The 16,377-nt window shown below is 31.2% G+C and overlaps 1 protein-coding gene across 4 annotated transcripts in view; it reads left to right on the top strand.

The window, feature by feature from the left end:
• Positions 1 to 16,300, top strand: part of LOC126769470 (inositol-trisphosphate 3-kinase A) — a 162,276-nt gene extending 145,976 nt beyond the window's left edge. For all 4 annotated transcript variants that reach the window (XM_050488299.1, XM_050488301.1, XM_050488300.1 and 1 more), the window contains 5 exons: positions 5,761 to 5,940; positions 12,354 to 12,426; positions 13,231 to 13,358; positions 14,614 to 14,865; positions 15,089 to 16,300. In XM_050488299.1, coding sequence (XP_050344256.1) covers positions 5,761 to 5,940; positions 12,354 to 12,426; positions 13,231 to 13,358; positions 14,614 to 14,865; positions 15,089 to 15,436 — 981 coding nt within the window. In that variant the 3' untranslated portion in view covers positions 15,437 to 16,300. The remainder of the gene's footprint in view (positions 1 to 5,760; positions 5,941 to 12,353; positions 12,427 to 13,230; positions 13,359 to 14,613; positions 14,866 to 15,088) is intronic.
• Positions 16,301 to 16,377: the final 77 nt, after the last annotated feature.

Raw genomic sequence — 16,377 nt, 5'->3', positions numbered from 1 at the left:
GGTACTTACATATGTTTAGGCAGGAACGTCTGCCAAGTTTTCCTAGTCTATCCTAGTATTAAAAATTGCTCATTTTTATTTTTATAACTTTGTCTGTTTATCAATAGATAGAAAGACAAAGTTATTTGCGCATTTTTAACGTAATAACGCTTTCACTTCAAAACACTGAACCAATTTTGATGAAATTTTGTATGAAGCCAGCTTGAACCCCAAGGAGAAGGAAGGCTTTTTTATACCTAACATCTCCCCCTTAACATTATGGTGAGAACTAGTATTATATAAATGGTGTTTTCATTATTTCGGTACGGTTTCACATCTTTAAAATAATTAGAAGAGAAATGATTGCCATCTCTATGTCTATGTTCAAGTAGTCACAGCTACAAGTCATGTACTACAATTATATATCATAAAGAGTAAATAAAATGTATGCATCTTTTTTATGTCATCAGCTATCAGCCATACATTAAACAATAAACTTATATCATAAAAAGTAAAAGTAATGAAGTGCTTTACGTTTTTATTAGCATGTGGAAGATATTATTATTCATAAATAAGCAATTAAGAAAACAAGTTTTATGATTCACGGAATAAAACAAATACTATTATATGCCTACTTACTTGATTGTAATGTAACCAGCGCCAAATATTTGTGCAAACTTTTAGCAGAATAGCTTGGATGGGACTGGCTTAATAATAGAACGGTTGCATTTTATATACACACACATATAAAACATCACATACTTGTAAAATGTCTATAATAAGTTAATTAAATATAAGTAAAAAAAATGTAAAGATACAATTTGAAAATAAAATATAATATAAATACATAAAATATAGAGTTAATATATGATATATATTTGAGAGAAGTGAAATTGTACTAAAATGTTTCTCTACAAAATGTACATATGTACAGTTTAATTAGATTAGTATAGTCTGTTCCAATAGCAGGATCGAAGTCTTGGTCGAGATCTTAATAATCTATATTATTCATAATGAACTTGTAAAAAAATGGCGCTATGAATGTAGACGGAGTTTTTATCGGAACTTTGGAACAAAAATAAGTGAATACAAGTATTTTAGTGTAATAATGTTGTATTATAAATATTTTTATCAAATATTGTCAAATAATGTTTAATATAACAGTGCTATCAGCAAATCGCATGGAATATGTAAATCTAGGGTTTGTTGATCTTTCTGCCATTGGAATATAGTATAGACTGTTTAAATCAAATAAGACCTTGAAATATTACATTCAGCGCGCGGAAAGAGGTTCCACTTAAAAAAATTGCTTTGAATGTTTAACGTCAATATCTTTTATTGATAAAACATGATCAACATTCTCTATAATCGTTATTGATTCATATTTAACGATTATGATATTTTTTTTATGTTGTAAACCAGTTGAGAAGTGCGTCAGGTGTGACGAGGCTACAGCCGTTGAAACAAGTTGTTACTTTTTATACTATATTTCTTAAGAGAAAGTGTAGTTTTTTTAAGCTAGTTATCGCAAAAATATCTGAATTCGACTATAATAATTATTGAAAATTTGAGAAAATCATATATGAATTGCCTATTTCGAACTTCTTTTTGCCTCGTCAATGGATACCAAACAAAAAAAAAATCGGTTAACAAACAGAGGCGGAAAAGTTACTGGACTGTATTTTCTTTGCCATATATGTAGATAGTTTAGATGTTATACATAGAATAATAGTAGCATATTTAAAAACACAAGAACGTATTCATATCCGAGCTAGCGCCACTGAATTTTGACGTGCTTGATTTGACTTTATAATTCAACTCGTGCTCGGCGGTGAAGGTGAAACCTGCATGAAATTCTTTGTACATCCACCAACAGTGAAGTAGCATGGGGTGATAAGGTCTAACCTTCGCTCTTACAGGAATGGCGGTCTAATTATGGTAAGTAGTGAAATATTTGGGGGAAGTTACTGGTTTTGTAAGTTTTTTTAAGAATATAAGGGTCGATATTGTTTATTGAAGTTAGCGTAATATATACGTTAAAATTACATATTTACAAGCCGTGTCTTACAGTTGACGACTAAACTATTGAAGTCAAATAAATAATTGAACATTTGATGAAAAATATAGTAGGTTCTACAATCATTTGATAGTAAGGATATGTGCAAGCCCGTCTAGGTAGGTGCTCAGCACTGTTTAGGATTGTTGTGTTCCCATTTAAAGGTCGAGTGAGCCAGTGTAAATACAGGCACAAGAGACATAACTTCTTAGCTCCGACGGTTGGTGGCGCTTTGGCTATGTAAGGAATGACGAATACAATGCCCTTATCTATTGGCGATGATGACACCTAACATCAGTGGAACTAATATAAATAAATCAGATACAATATGAATTTTTGTTTTAAGTAACGTTTGTTGTACTTACGTTACGGCTAAATGTATTCTCTTTTGTACATCATTTTGCGCCCATTATTATACGCCCTTGCTAGATTTGTGTCTTTAAGTGTTATCTAAAATGTTAAGTGTTGTTACTTCTAACGCGGCTTCTAATGTACATCTTAAAAATGTCAAGATCAACAGTATCTTCTAGTATTACAGCATATTTATACATATATATCATATATTGGACGTAGAATGATTAAACATCTAGTAACAATTTGCCCATAAGCTCCATATGTAGTAATAGATGTAATAGATGATATTTATCATTGCAAAGTGAGCGTAATATTTGTTTGTACGTTTATTAGATTTTTAACTCATAAATTATTATCAATATTTGTATAATTGACAATGAGCTCTCCCTAACGTTTAATCTTGTCTTTTAGCAAGGGCAATTTACAGGCTCTGTCTATTACCAGCCAGGCAAATACAACCTACTGCTACTCAAAGGATTCTTCTACTTTTGAGAAAACGGTTAGGAGCTTGTTCCACCACGCTGCACAAATCGAAACTAATATGCCAGAATATCATCCGAAATTAAGCGAAACTTAGCTGTGCTTGCAATTTACAGTTAAGATTTACGTCATTTACAACAGGGCCGTCTTAGCTCGTGTGCCGCATGGGAGTCTCAGCGTCATTCTCTAGCGACTATCGTAGGCAGAGACCTCTCGCTGCTAAGCGTGGTAAGCGCCATGATCGGTAACGAGAGGTGTTGGAAAGACATGGTCGCCATTTGCCCAAGCGATCCCGTGACGTCTCCTGAAGAGGCGGAGAGGGTATCACTGGTTTTTAGTGGGTATTCCGGCATATGCTCGGCGCTGGCGAGGCACGCGGAGGAAACGCGTAAATGCGTTTTACCAGCGACAAAAAAAATGGTGTCTAAACTCTAGTGAGGGCAAAGCAGATGGATTGAAACGTAAGGTCACAAGAAAGATCTAGTGTAGTTAATGTGATAGATGTAAGTAGTTACTGACAAACGCAATAATGGCGTGGTATCTCGCACGTCATGTTGATGGTTTTTTTCCTGACTATTGCAATTTTTTAATGATATTACAAACAAGCTTGCCAATTTACTGTCAATCCTAACATTTGCAATGAGTCGCTGTCTTCCGGTCGAGTGTTCTCGTTATATTTCTATAGTAGCAGTCTTATTTGATTATGCTATCGCCTGTCATCAATTCATTTATTCTGTTAACAATTTTTGGTATTTTTTATAATATTATTTATATATATATATATATAAATTAGATTAAGTATATAATCCAAAATTGATTTAGTGATGTATATATGCTAATGTTTTTAATTAGTATTTTACAATCACCGATTTGTTTATCATGTACAAAAAATCGACTAAACTTGTGTTTAATATAAAACGTTCAAAACCTTCTTGTTTAAACGAAGAGCCCTTTGTTCCTTGTAATTTTTTAAAAAAAACTTAATTTCTTATGAAGACAACAACAGATCTGCCATGTCTTTCTAACATTCATCCCCACTTCATCATAAAGCCTCGTCCTAGATTTACTCAATGGTATTATAATATGACGAAGCTGGGCTTATACAAGATGGCATAACAGATTAAATGATATAGTAGATAGTTGGTGTAATATATGATTAGTAATACACATACCCGACCTGACCTGATGAATATTCATCCTTAAAATCCCAATAGAAGCAGATTTTTCCTCTTCAAGATCCTTCACTCTCGTTCTATTTATATGGCACACTTATAAAGGAGTAAAACCTTCAAGTTAAAAATGGTAAAATATTGTAATAGAGCGAATCGGGAACGATTAATGATGAATCAAATATATTTATCTAAAATTATTCATAACCTATTCATTTTATATGAAACAAAGTATTTGATATATGTATTGAACCCAACCAGAATTACCATCGATTTACCTCAACAAATGTTTAGTCAACCCGTTCACAAACCTTACCGCTTCAAGTTTTTATATTTCTATTTCTTTTAATGTTTACAAATTATGTTTTTATGAATTCATATATTTATTTGTAATAAAACGAATTATTAGTGATTCACTTGGGAAAATAGAGGGTTGATAAAAGTTAATCAAAGGGCACAACTAGTGTTAAATAAATGTTTCTTTCTTGCATAATTTAATATACAAATGTAAGGCAACCAATAATGCGTTAGCATCATCAAATTACCATGAAAGAGAAAACATTATAAATAAACGAATATGAGCGACTTTAAACAGCGAGTCTTCCACAGATAACATAATTTTGATATATTATAAATTAATTTGAAATTATATAGTACATTTCTAACAATTCTATTTAGATATTGCGAATAATGTATGTAAATGTAGCCCAGTAGACGGGCCAATCCGGTATTCCACCAATAAGACAATTTTACATAGGTCGCATTACATTGACGTCATAACTGCCCGCTGCGGTTTCACCTAACTGCCACTGAGTCAGATAATATTACGTACGCTTATATTGGCGATGTAGCGCTTTTGTGTCTCAGTGTATAATAGCGGATTAAACATCGTGGTTGCATTACCGCCAAAATTTGAATTTCGAATTTCGTAATTTTTTAACTGTTCCATTATCTGTTAGTGACTTCATTACATACTAATCGGTGTGTAATTTTGAAATTATTGTTAACTAAAGTGTTTGTGTTGTGTGCGTGAAAATGTATTCCGGTGACATATGTTTTCGGATCAAAGATTTTATGGATGTTGTGTACTGCGTGTACGTTCTGAAACCTAAAAAGGTTTGTTAATATTTTAAATATAAAAAAGATACCATAGAACATGTTCCTTTTTTGAATGCTCATTGCATAAATAAGGAAACGATATTGTTTTCGAGGTTCTTCTCATGTTATCGGTCATTAATAATTAATATATATGATTGCAAGCGTCTGTTACTCTCAATGTTACAATAAGCTCAATCGCATTTTCCGCTTTTTGTCCTGATTGCAAAAAGCAACCTTCACCGTTATTTTCACGGTCAAGATATTCATTGCTACCGTTATCGGTTTATATGTTAATATCTTGACATCTTAATATGAACTTTGGTTTTTAATATCTCAATATTTCAAAGTTAAAATGAGCTATTTTTATAAATTTCCTTGAAAAATATAACTTTCTTTTTCCTCCTTCCCATTAAATACTTTTTGGTAATTAAAAAACCTTATGACGTTATATTTTTATCATTCATTCAAAACAACTTTTCATTTGACTCTGTGAATAAAACTTTGAAGTGAATGACGTTTTCAGCTTATTAAGATGAATTAATGTAAGCGATATTTATCGTGTGTTTAATAAAGAAAAGAAAAAACAAAGCAAAAATCAAAAATGTTTTTCTATTCTTCTTTCAGCAATCGGAGAGATGGAGGAAGCTCCGGAACATAGTGCAATGGACACCGTTCTTCCAAACCTACAAAAAGCAACGATATCCCTGGGTGCAGTTGGCTGGTCACCAGGGAAACTTCAAGGCTGGGCCAGACCAGGGCACAATATTGAAGAAGCTGAGTCCACAAGAAGAGAGGTGCTTTCAGGTGAGGATTTATTTTATTACATATATACAACAATAAATATATATGACCTCGTCCTCTTTTTGAAGTCTGTTAATAAGACAGAGAAAAGTGACTTACATTTTGTATTTATCTGTACTATATATAATATTAAGAGTACTTAGTACGAGTATGCCTTAAAGTATGTCTATTGCTATTAAGTTTTTAAAGTAATTGCCTTATATTAAAAGCATTAATGATAGTAACGTTCAATTTTATATACGCCTTATTTAATTACGTATTAGAAAAAACGCTACTACGTAAGATCACGCTTTTTTTTTAGTCGGAAATAACTGTTTTTATAATGAAATACGTGCGTACTTTTTATTTGTAACGAAATAATATTAAGTTATCGTTCCTTTTATAATGTACGTCATAAAATATAAAGACGTTAACACTCCCTTCGTAACACTTAAACTTTTATAGGAAGTATTTTTTGTTCAATTACAAGTAAATAAAAAAGTATTCAGTGCTAAGCCGCATCTCCGTTCGAGAAAGGCTAGGATTAATTTCACTTGTTCTTGCCCGGGCTTGAACTTGCAGTCTTCTGTTAAGATTTAAGTGTTCGAACCACTGGTCTTGGTTTTTTCATATTTTTTTTCATACAGAATTTAATTAATCTGTCTATTAGTTCGAATGTTATTAAGTAACAAACATCTAAACACACAAACTTTTTTTTAAATAATATTTATAATATACGATGTACAATAATGATATTATTGTTTGTAAAGGTATTCTTTTAACCTTCACTGTTGTGTAAGACTATATCATTTTTCACTCTGACGTCATAGTAAGGTTAACCGCGATGAAATTTAACACTTTATATATATATGATTCTCTTAGATACGTGTTGTATTTACGTTTTAATACATATTTATAAAAAATACATTATACATGAAAATTACTGAATTTAGTATTTCCCGCGGTTTTTTTCCATGGGATCAAAATAGATTTTGCCGTTTTAATTCATATACGTAGCCACCTGAAGGTGGCCCATTTGCCAGACCGTTCACCATCGCCCATTGATATTGGCACTCTTAGAAAAATGACTCATCCCTTACATTTAAAATAATAAATAATATATGTTCCTTTTGCCTGTAGTTACACTCGCTCACTCTCCCTGCAAACCGGAACACAACAATAAAAAGTATTGCTGATTGGCGATAGAATATCTGATGAGTGGGTGATACCTACCCAGACAGGCTTTCACATAGCCCTACAACCAAGTAAAATCACACACCTAATCATAAACCTCTAGGCAGAGAAAAATTGTCGATTTGTTGTTACGGGTTCCCGAGAAAAATAGATAAACCAAAAAACAAGTGTTTCCATTTATAAGGTTATTATTTATATGTTATTTGTTATATATATATTTTGCAATCTTTATTTTTCGAAGAGAGTTACTGACGTAAATTATCATATTAAAAAAATATTTACATAGCCGCACATCCTCTGCTATGCTATTATATAGTCACTAAATAACCACTAAATAACCAATAAATATAAATATACAACATATTACGATACTAATTTTTTTTGGAGTATATTATGATGGTAACAACAATACTGTCTGTCTGACTGAGAGAGTGTGGGCACACAGGGGTACTTTCTATTTCCTAAAACTCATAATGCGATGGAACGGCAATAAGATTATCGTATAGTACTGTATGTATGTATATACAGTTGTTAGTCAGTATTATTTACTGGTGGTGGGGCTTAGTGCAAGCTCCTCTGGGTAGGTACCACCCACTCATCAGATATTCTACCGCAAAACAGTAGTACTTGATATTGTTGTGTTCCGGTTTGAAGGATGAGTGAGCCAGTAATTACAGGCAGAAGGGACATAAAATCTTAGTTCTCAGGGTTGGTGGCTCATTGGCTATGTAAGTGAGGGTTGACATTTCTGACAATGCCAATGTCTAAGGGCGTTGGTGACCACTTATCATCAGGGGGCTCACAAAGTGTTTCAGTTCAATTCAAACAGTTAAGTTCAGAGATTGTGCATAATCGTGATCGTTTTTTCTATGTTTTCGTTCGTATATATTAAATTATATCATGGATTGAAGGAAAATTTATTCCAGGAAATTATAATGAGTTAACAAAAACGCAAGTAAGCGTTCGTTTCAGCTATTCGGTGATGATGCATAATAAAATCATTTCCGAAGACCGATCTTATATAACTATTACCGCTTATAGGAACCCGGGGTTTTACTGTTATCATATTTGCGTTTACAGTAAATATTTCCTGTTATTTACTATAAACCAAGAACTGCAGCCAAAATATTATTTTAACCAATCGACTGAGGATGAGGATATACGAATCTGTTATATTGGAATTATCCAATCAAATCAAAATATTTTTATTCAAATACACTTTATAAGTGTTTATCGTAAAATTTACCTTTTTTCGATTAAGATTATTTTATATACGATAATTATAAAGGATAAATAAACAAATAAATTACCAAGATTAGACTACAAACCGTTATAATTAACGAGAACATTGAAATGGGACCTTAATAATTTATGATAATCATACTAAAACCAGAAACAACAGTAAAAAAATCACTTAGTTTATTAGATTTCTTGTATTTAATATTTATTTAAATTTATTTTGTTGATGACGAATAATCTACCTGTTTTCATATAAATTATTATAACAGATAAGAGTTGACGAACGAGATCGTGTTCCTCATTTATCGAACAAAGTACAAAAGTATTGTTGATATCTAAAACACCCTTATAATAAACATTTTAATTGACCGCCTACGTGAGAATTTTAACGATCAACCACTTAATGAATTTGTTTAAGAATTCTTTAATAAGATTTATTCGTTTTTTATTCATAAGTTATAAGGTAAATTCTAATTGAATCAAAATAAAATAAGCCAAATAGGATTTGTAAAAATAAATCAAATTTAAATGAACATTTATTAATGAAGTGAGTTATCGGGTTTTCTCGATGTATATCCCGTATTGGTAGCTTGATATTTTATTAAATCTTATTATATGAGTCATGAGTGATTCAAATGTGCTTGTCAACTTGAATGAAGTATATGTTTTTATGAGTAAATCAGCAGTTCGGTTAAATTAATTTCTAATCTTTGTATCTTGTATATCCCTGTTTTCTTATATTAAAATCGCGTGACGATATCCAATCTTTGACATCATTCGTTGGTCATAAATGAATAATGTTTACATTGCCTGTTCTGTTATCGAAATAATGCATATGATCTGTTATTTATATAGCAATGAATACGGATGTCATTGTTATCAACACGTATTATATGAAAAACGTCGTCATATTGTGATTGACAGTCGAATCTGACAATTTATTAAAAAACCTGTCACACATATACATTTCACTAGTTTAGAGGGGGCAGTGTTAGGTAAAAAAAAGCCTTTGTCCTTCCGTGAGGTCTAAGCCTTCCTTCAAACCAAATTTCATCATAATCAGTTAAGTGGTTTAGCCGTGAAAGCGCAACGGTCCTACCAGACCGACTTACTTTCGTATTTATAATATTAGTATACAAGTATGGATAATCGTGTTAATATAGTAATGTAACAATTATTAAAACGAACTTAAAATAATAATAATAGACTAACCTCCATTTCTTGAAACGTTGATTAAAGTCAGATTAACTATTTAACTTTAATCTGAATAGCCATTGGTCGATGACAGTTGAAAGCGCAATAGGCAACCAATGTACGTTCAGCATTTCAATTATTTAATTATTTATTTAGCAGTTCAATTAGCAAATCTGATTTTTAACAGCGTTTTAGAAACTGGGAGATCGATCTACGATATAAAACAAAACATCAATACTGCCATTTCTTACGACAGCATTAGCTTTACATATTATATTCATAATATAAAATCATTTCATTTATAGTGTAGTAAGAGCCTGTGAATGTCCCACTGCTGGGCTAAGGCCTTCTCTCCATTTTTGAGAAGAAGGTTTTATAATTCACCTCGTGCTTGACGGTGAAGGAAAACATCAACATCACCTGCATGTGTCTAATTTCACTGAAATTCTACTACATGTGTATTCCACCAACCCGCATTGGAGCAGCGTTTTAATGTTAGGGTAATAAACTTGTACTTTTTATAAGGATAAGCATATATGTATGTTAATTAGTTTTGGACTCGTATTCGTTAATCTAAAGTGGAGCGTCACCGTTTGAACTCAAATTATCTCTAATAGTACCTAAAAGGGGGCATTGTCTAGCATAAGGACAATTGGATTCATATTACTGTAATTATAACAGAAACAGAAAACCACCTAAACAATGGAAGTATTTGCTGTGAATTAATTTATGATAGTCAATTTTTCTTTAGTTCTAAATAAATGTACGTATATAAATGAAATATTTGCTTGTTTCGATTGACGTCAATAGATGACATACCTAATTCATTACTCAATACACGAAAATGCGTCACACTTTGTTTTAAATTTACTTAAAACTTTCATCATTAAATGGGTTCAATGTTCGTTATTGATAGTGTGATTCAGGCTTAATTAATATTACTTTAAAAGGAATATATATACGTTACATATCGATATTATTTGATATTTCAATATAATTATATAATACAAAATATATAGGTACTTTATAATATTGATTGCAAATCACGGGTTATCTTATTTAAAATAAAGTTATACTTTTTTTATAAATATCTTTTTATTTAATATGTAACAAATTGTATGATAATCGAGGTGATCCTATCGACAGATAATGGGAATGGGCTCATTCCGGACAGTTTTGCGAATCTACGGGGATTCCTATGGGGGGGGGGCATTATCGTTAAAATCATTCAATCGACTTAAGTTTCAATCTTTTTCGGGATAAAAATAAATGTTTTGTTTTACATTTGAATATTTCCTTTGCCTTCTCTTACATTTCTTAGCATTGACAAGTAACTAAGGAAACATGCTATATGTATACATATTAACAGATACATAGACAACATGGCAGGTAAATAATTACATAATAGGACAATCAAGTATGAGATAATAATGACTATTTCAAGTTTTTAAATCAATTAAATGTGTAATTGCATCAACTGTTTAGATACGTAAACAATATTATTTTTTTATATTCATACACATCAGTTGTTTATCATAAATAATATATATGTATAATATTAATACTTATATTAATTAAATAATATAATTAAAAAAAATGTATATTTTTTAATTACCAAGTAAACAAAAATAATTACATACCTTATATAGATATATTATTAGACATATAGGTTTTCATAGCTCGCTACTAGAGGGCGCTGCACTTCTATACTATACACCCAATCGCAATGACAACTGACTTTTTTTTATAAAGTAGGCGTACGAAAAGATTGGCCATCTGATGGTAAATGACTCAGCCGACCATAGAAATCGGCATTTTAAGAAACATTAACCATTCCTTCGCCAATGCGCCACCAACCTTGGAAACTAATATGTTATGTTTCTCGTGCACGTACTGTACTGGCCGTCATCGTGTTTGGACTTTACTACCACTTACCATCAGGTGGAGTAGAGTCATTTGCCATCCCGGCGCATATAAAAAAAATATAACTAAGATTTTATGTCCCTTGTGCCTGTAATTACACTGGCTCACTCACCCATTAACCGAAACACAACAATACTTAGTATTGCTATTTGGCGTTAGAATATCTGATGGTGTACCTACCCAGGCGGGCTTGCACAAAGCCGGTGGTAGGGCTAGTAAAATTTATGGTATAAAGATGATTAATAATAGTGTCAATGTCTATAGTATCTTTACCATTATCTATCAGGTGGATCATGCGCTCGTCACATCTATTTTAAATAATAATATAAAAAAATCATACATTATATTTCATATTCAATTGACGCAAGGCAATGTCGACGCTCTACCGTTATTGTAATTTGAAATAAATGTTTACATTTCATACTTATTATTTTTAATTTTTCGATATAATAAGAAGTTATTAGTGATCGAAATCGGTAAATCAAAAGCAATCGACTTATATCCGAATTAATAAATAATATGTGTCGGCAAATAAGGAGACTTTTTTTTGCTAATTCGTAACTAGAAAAACTAGTAAGCCAATGTGTATAAAGTTATACCAGATGATGCAGCACATTTTGGCATGACGAGTGAATTTCATGTCTTATAATATAAAATAATAACTGTCCGACATATCAACGCTCAGCCCAAACTACTGGGGCGCCATGAAAACTTGCATACTTCTTTTACATAGAAAGCTAGCACTAAGGAAAGGGTTTTGAAACTTTAACTCCAAATGTTAAAGTTTCTATGTTAATCCGTAATTTTTCAAGAAAGTGCTATAAAAGCGTTTATATAAACGTATTAATAGTACAAATGTTTAATTCTTGTTGTATTTTTTGTTTCAGTTACTGATGAAAGACATACTCCGACCGTTTGTACCTGAATACAAGGGACAAGTGACTTGTGAGGACGGAGAACGTATCCTTTTTAAATATAAAAATATTAACAGTTACTACCATCATAAATATTTATGCGCGTTTTAAAATACGGTTCAAACACAGCCAAGTACCATTGAATTTTCATGTACGTAATTTGTGCTTATAATTCAACTCTTGCTCAGCGGTGAAATAAAACATCTTAAGGAAACTTACACGTGTCTCATTTTACTGAAATTCTACCATGTTTCAATTTCATCATAACGGTAACATATATTTATATGTGTATTTATAGATTTAATTTTAAATAATTATTACGTATTTCGTATATACATTTATGTATTATTTAATTTTATGCTTAAAATTCATTTGTACTAATACAAATACTAAAACAAACACATATTTGATATTACTTTCGCTGTTCTGTACTTTCGAGTTCGCTGAAAGAAATTCTTTTGTAGAGAATATTTTTTTTAGTAACACCATTTTTTCATGTTAAATATTCCTAAACGTATTACATTGAATTGAGAATACCTCCCCTTAATTAAAAGTTGATTCAGGGGCTCTTTATATTGATGTTTGTGAAATAATCCGTCATAAAAAACGCGGAAATAATTAAAAACAAATCTGTTTACGAGGTCATTGCTCCCTTGCTGATATAAATTATGCTAATTCGTTTCGAAATTCAAATTGATTATTTTTATTGCGTAACGTTGTTTATTTAATCTGTACAAATCAATAACGTTATAATCTTATAAATTACAAAATTTATAGTCATTCTCTGTTTTTTTAATCTTAATGTTTGTGTCTTGTTATTCAATTATTCCTTAACGATCAATATGTACAGTGTACTTACAATTACAAGATCTACTAAGTGATTTCGACTGTCCTTGCGTTATGGACTGCAAAGTTGGAGTCCGAACTTATTTAGAGGAAGAATTAGCTAAGGCTAAGGAGAAGACTAAATTAAGAAAAGTGAGTATACTATTTATTTACTGTACATATAACATATGTTTGTTTATGTAATCTGTATTTATCGTATCCTGCCTCATTGGTTTAGTGGCGTGATGTAAGGCCGCAGACCCGGAGGTCCTGGGTTCAATTCCCAGGTCGGGCCCATAAAAAAGTTATTGGGTTTTTCTGTCAGAAAAGTCTCAGTAGCAGCCCGGAGTCTGGAAGTTGGAAGTGTGTATACTCCCGTGCCTCGGAAAGCACGTAAAGCCGTTGGTCCTGCACCTGAACTCTTTCCGGTCGTGTCGGATTGCCGTCCCATCGGATTATGAGAGTTAGGGAATAGAGAGTGCACCTGTGTTTGCGCACACACTTGTGCACTATAATATCTCCTGCGTAGTTGGCAGTTGAGATTGGCCATCGTGGCCGAAATCGGTCTGGAGGACATTATTAATTTTTATCGTATCTAAGTTCCTACTTTGATCTTTTTGATAGAAACTGCATTCCAATGTTATTTAAAGAATATTTGATTTGCTTAAATCGTATACATCCGGTTTTCATGATCCTCAAAGACGTATGAAAAATATTAGAAAACAATAAAAATATATTTAAGTTATCAGTATATATATTACTCAATAAATAATAATTATATAAAAGTCGTATTAGTTCAGTTAGTAACATAAAAAATCAAGTTAAGTTTAAAATTTATAAAGTAAGTATATAATAAATTATCAACGTCATAACGTTATTTGTTTGTTATTTATAATAAACCACAGTGACCTTTTATAACGATATGAGATATATCTTTTAAACCGTTCTTAATATAGTTCTCTTTATTAGCTATCAGATTATTTATAAATAACTATTTTAATATATTTTAATAACGTCATAATACTGTAATTAATATTTTCATTTGAATCACGTTAACAGCATATTAATATGTAAGATAATAATTAATAAATTTGTATTGGAATAACTTTTAAGAGTTTTTGATAATTTTTGAATTTGAATGTACACAAAATTAATTGCACAAGTCTACTATTCAAAGACTGTACTGTCGTTTTGGTGTTTAATTATTGTTAGTTACGGCTTTATCTTATATTTTTGAATAAAGATTTAGTTTATATCTGTAATCGTTTTTTTAATCATAAACTTTGATGTGTGGCCGAAATACGAGCCTTTATAAGTACTCGTATTTATCGATCGATAGATCAAAATAATTAAAATGATGTCTCTTGAAATAAAATATAAAAATTATATAATGTGTCACTTTTTCCAGGATATGTATGAAAAAATGATTCAAATAGACCCAAAAGCGCCATCAGAAGAAGAACACCGAAGCAAAGGTGTTACCAAGCCAAGATATATGATATGGCGGGAAACCATCAGTTCGACAGCGACCCTGGGATTCAGGATAGACGGTGTTAAGAAAGCTGATGGAACGAGCTCCAAAGATTTCAAGACGACCAAAACGAGGGAGCAAATACTGGAGGCTTTCAAGGACTTCACCGCATCATTGCCCAGCGCTGTCGTAAGTGTCAATTTTATTATAAAGCATCATTTCAATGAATTTATAAAATAAATATTGGAAATCTCTGTTATTATAATATATTTCTTAAGAATATACTATTTTAATTATATTTACACAAAAATAAAAGTGTTAAGCTTTCGTTGGAGTACTAGCGTATATGTAGAAACAAGAGATCAAGCAATATACAAAATATAGCTAATATATATATTTTTTGTATTTACAGCCGAAGTATCTCGAAAGACTGAAGAATATTCGAGCAACTTTGATCGAATCTCACTTCTTCAGAACACACGAGCTTATTGGCAGCTCACTGCTTTTCGTCCACGACAAAAGAAAATCTTCCATCTGGATGATAGATTTCGCAAAAACGGTTCCCGTGCCTGAAGGAGTGAACATCGACCACAATTCAGCTTGGAAAGTTGGTAACCATGAAGATGGGTACCTCATTGGTATCGACAATTTAATCTCCATCTTTGAATCCCTAATAAAAGATGACAACGGTAACATTGACCAATGCTATTCCAATTTAAGCTTAGACAAAAACGTAAGAAGAGACTCGTTAGCCACTTGAAAAAGGCTTTGGAATTGCCAATACAGAATATCGCTCTGTAATGTCTTGGGCTTTGAAATCAGCAGTAAATGTTACTGGATACAGACTTCGTATGGAGACGATGATACATATGTATATATTGACGATTTGTTCATTGTAAATAATGATTACAGTAAAGACCGTTATTGTATTATTGATAAGTTTATAATACTCATCTTAGAGTAGGTTATGAATGTTGATGACTTTATTTGTATAGATTATCTGATGATGTTTATGTGTCGATTCTGATGAAGTAGTTCTCGAACACTTAAAAGTTGGTAATTATATATAATTATGGAACAAGTTTAATATACTTATATTTCTTCGAAAGAAGAATATTGATTTATTTATTTTATATATCATATTTATGAAGTGTTTATTTAGCTTATATAAAATTAAAATGTTGTGTAAAAATAAATGAAAACAACGATATGATTGTATTTTTGGTGGTTTTTAATAATTTATTTTCTTCAATCACAGCACAAATAATGTATCTTGTAAATAAATAAATTAAAAGTAATGACGAAATTTATTGATACAGATATTTATAACAAAAGATTTTTTTACAAAAACAGAAACAGGACTACTTTTATGTTTAGCTATTTTATCTTATACCAGTCAAGTTTTAATAAGTAATTATTATCATTACAATGAAATCAACCTGATTCTAACAAAAATGCACTTGATGCTGAGATATCAACGAATAAACACATCTTGTAATATATATTTATTTTTGTTATTGTAACTACACTATATTAGTGTAACGACTAGATAAAACTTTATTGCTAAGTTAAAATGTGTAAGGTACAATATATTTGAAGATACTAATTAAAAGATATCACAATATTTTTGTGTTTGTACTCCTCCCTTACAAAGACCAAAAAAAATAAGCTAATTGACTTAACTAATGGAATGTTTTAATA

Source organism: Nymphalis io, chromosome 7, assembly GCF_905147045.1.
Source record: "Nymphalis io chromosome 7, ilAglIoxx1.1, whole genome shotgun sequence".
Classification (NCBI taxonomy): domain Eukaryota; kingdom Metazoa; phylum Arthropoda; class Insecta; order Lepidoptera; family Nymphalidae; genus Nymphalis; species Nymphalis io.
Note: the sequence above shows the minus strand (reverse complement) of the source record. Positions and strands in the feature narration are given on the sequence as shown.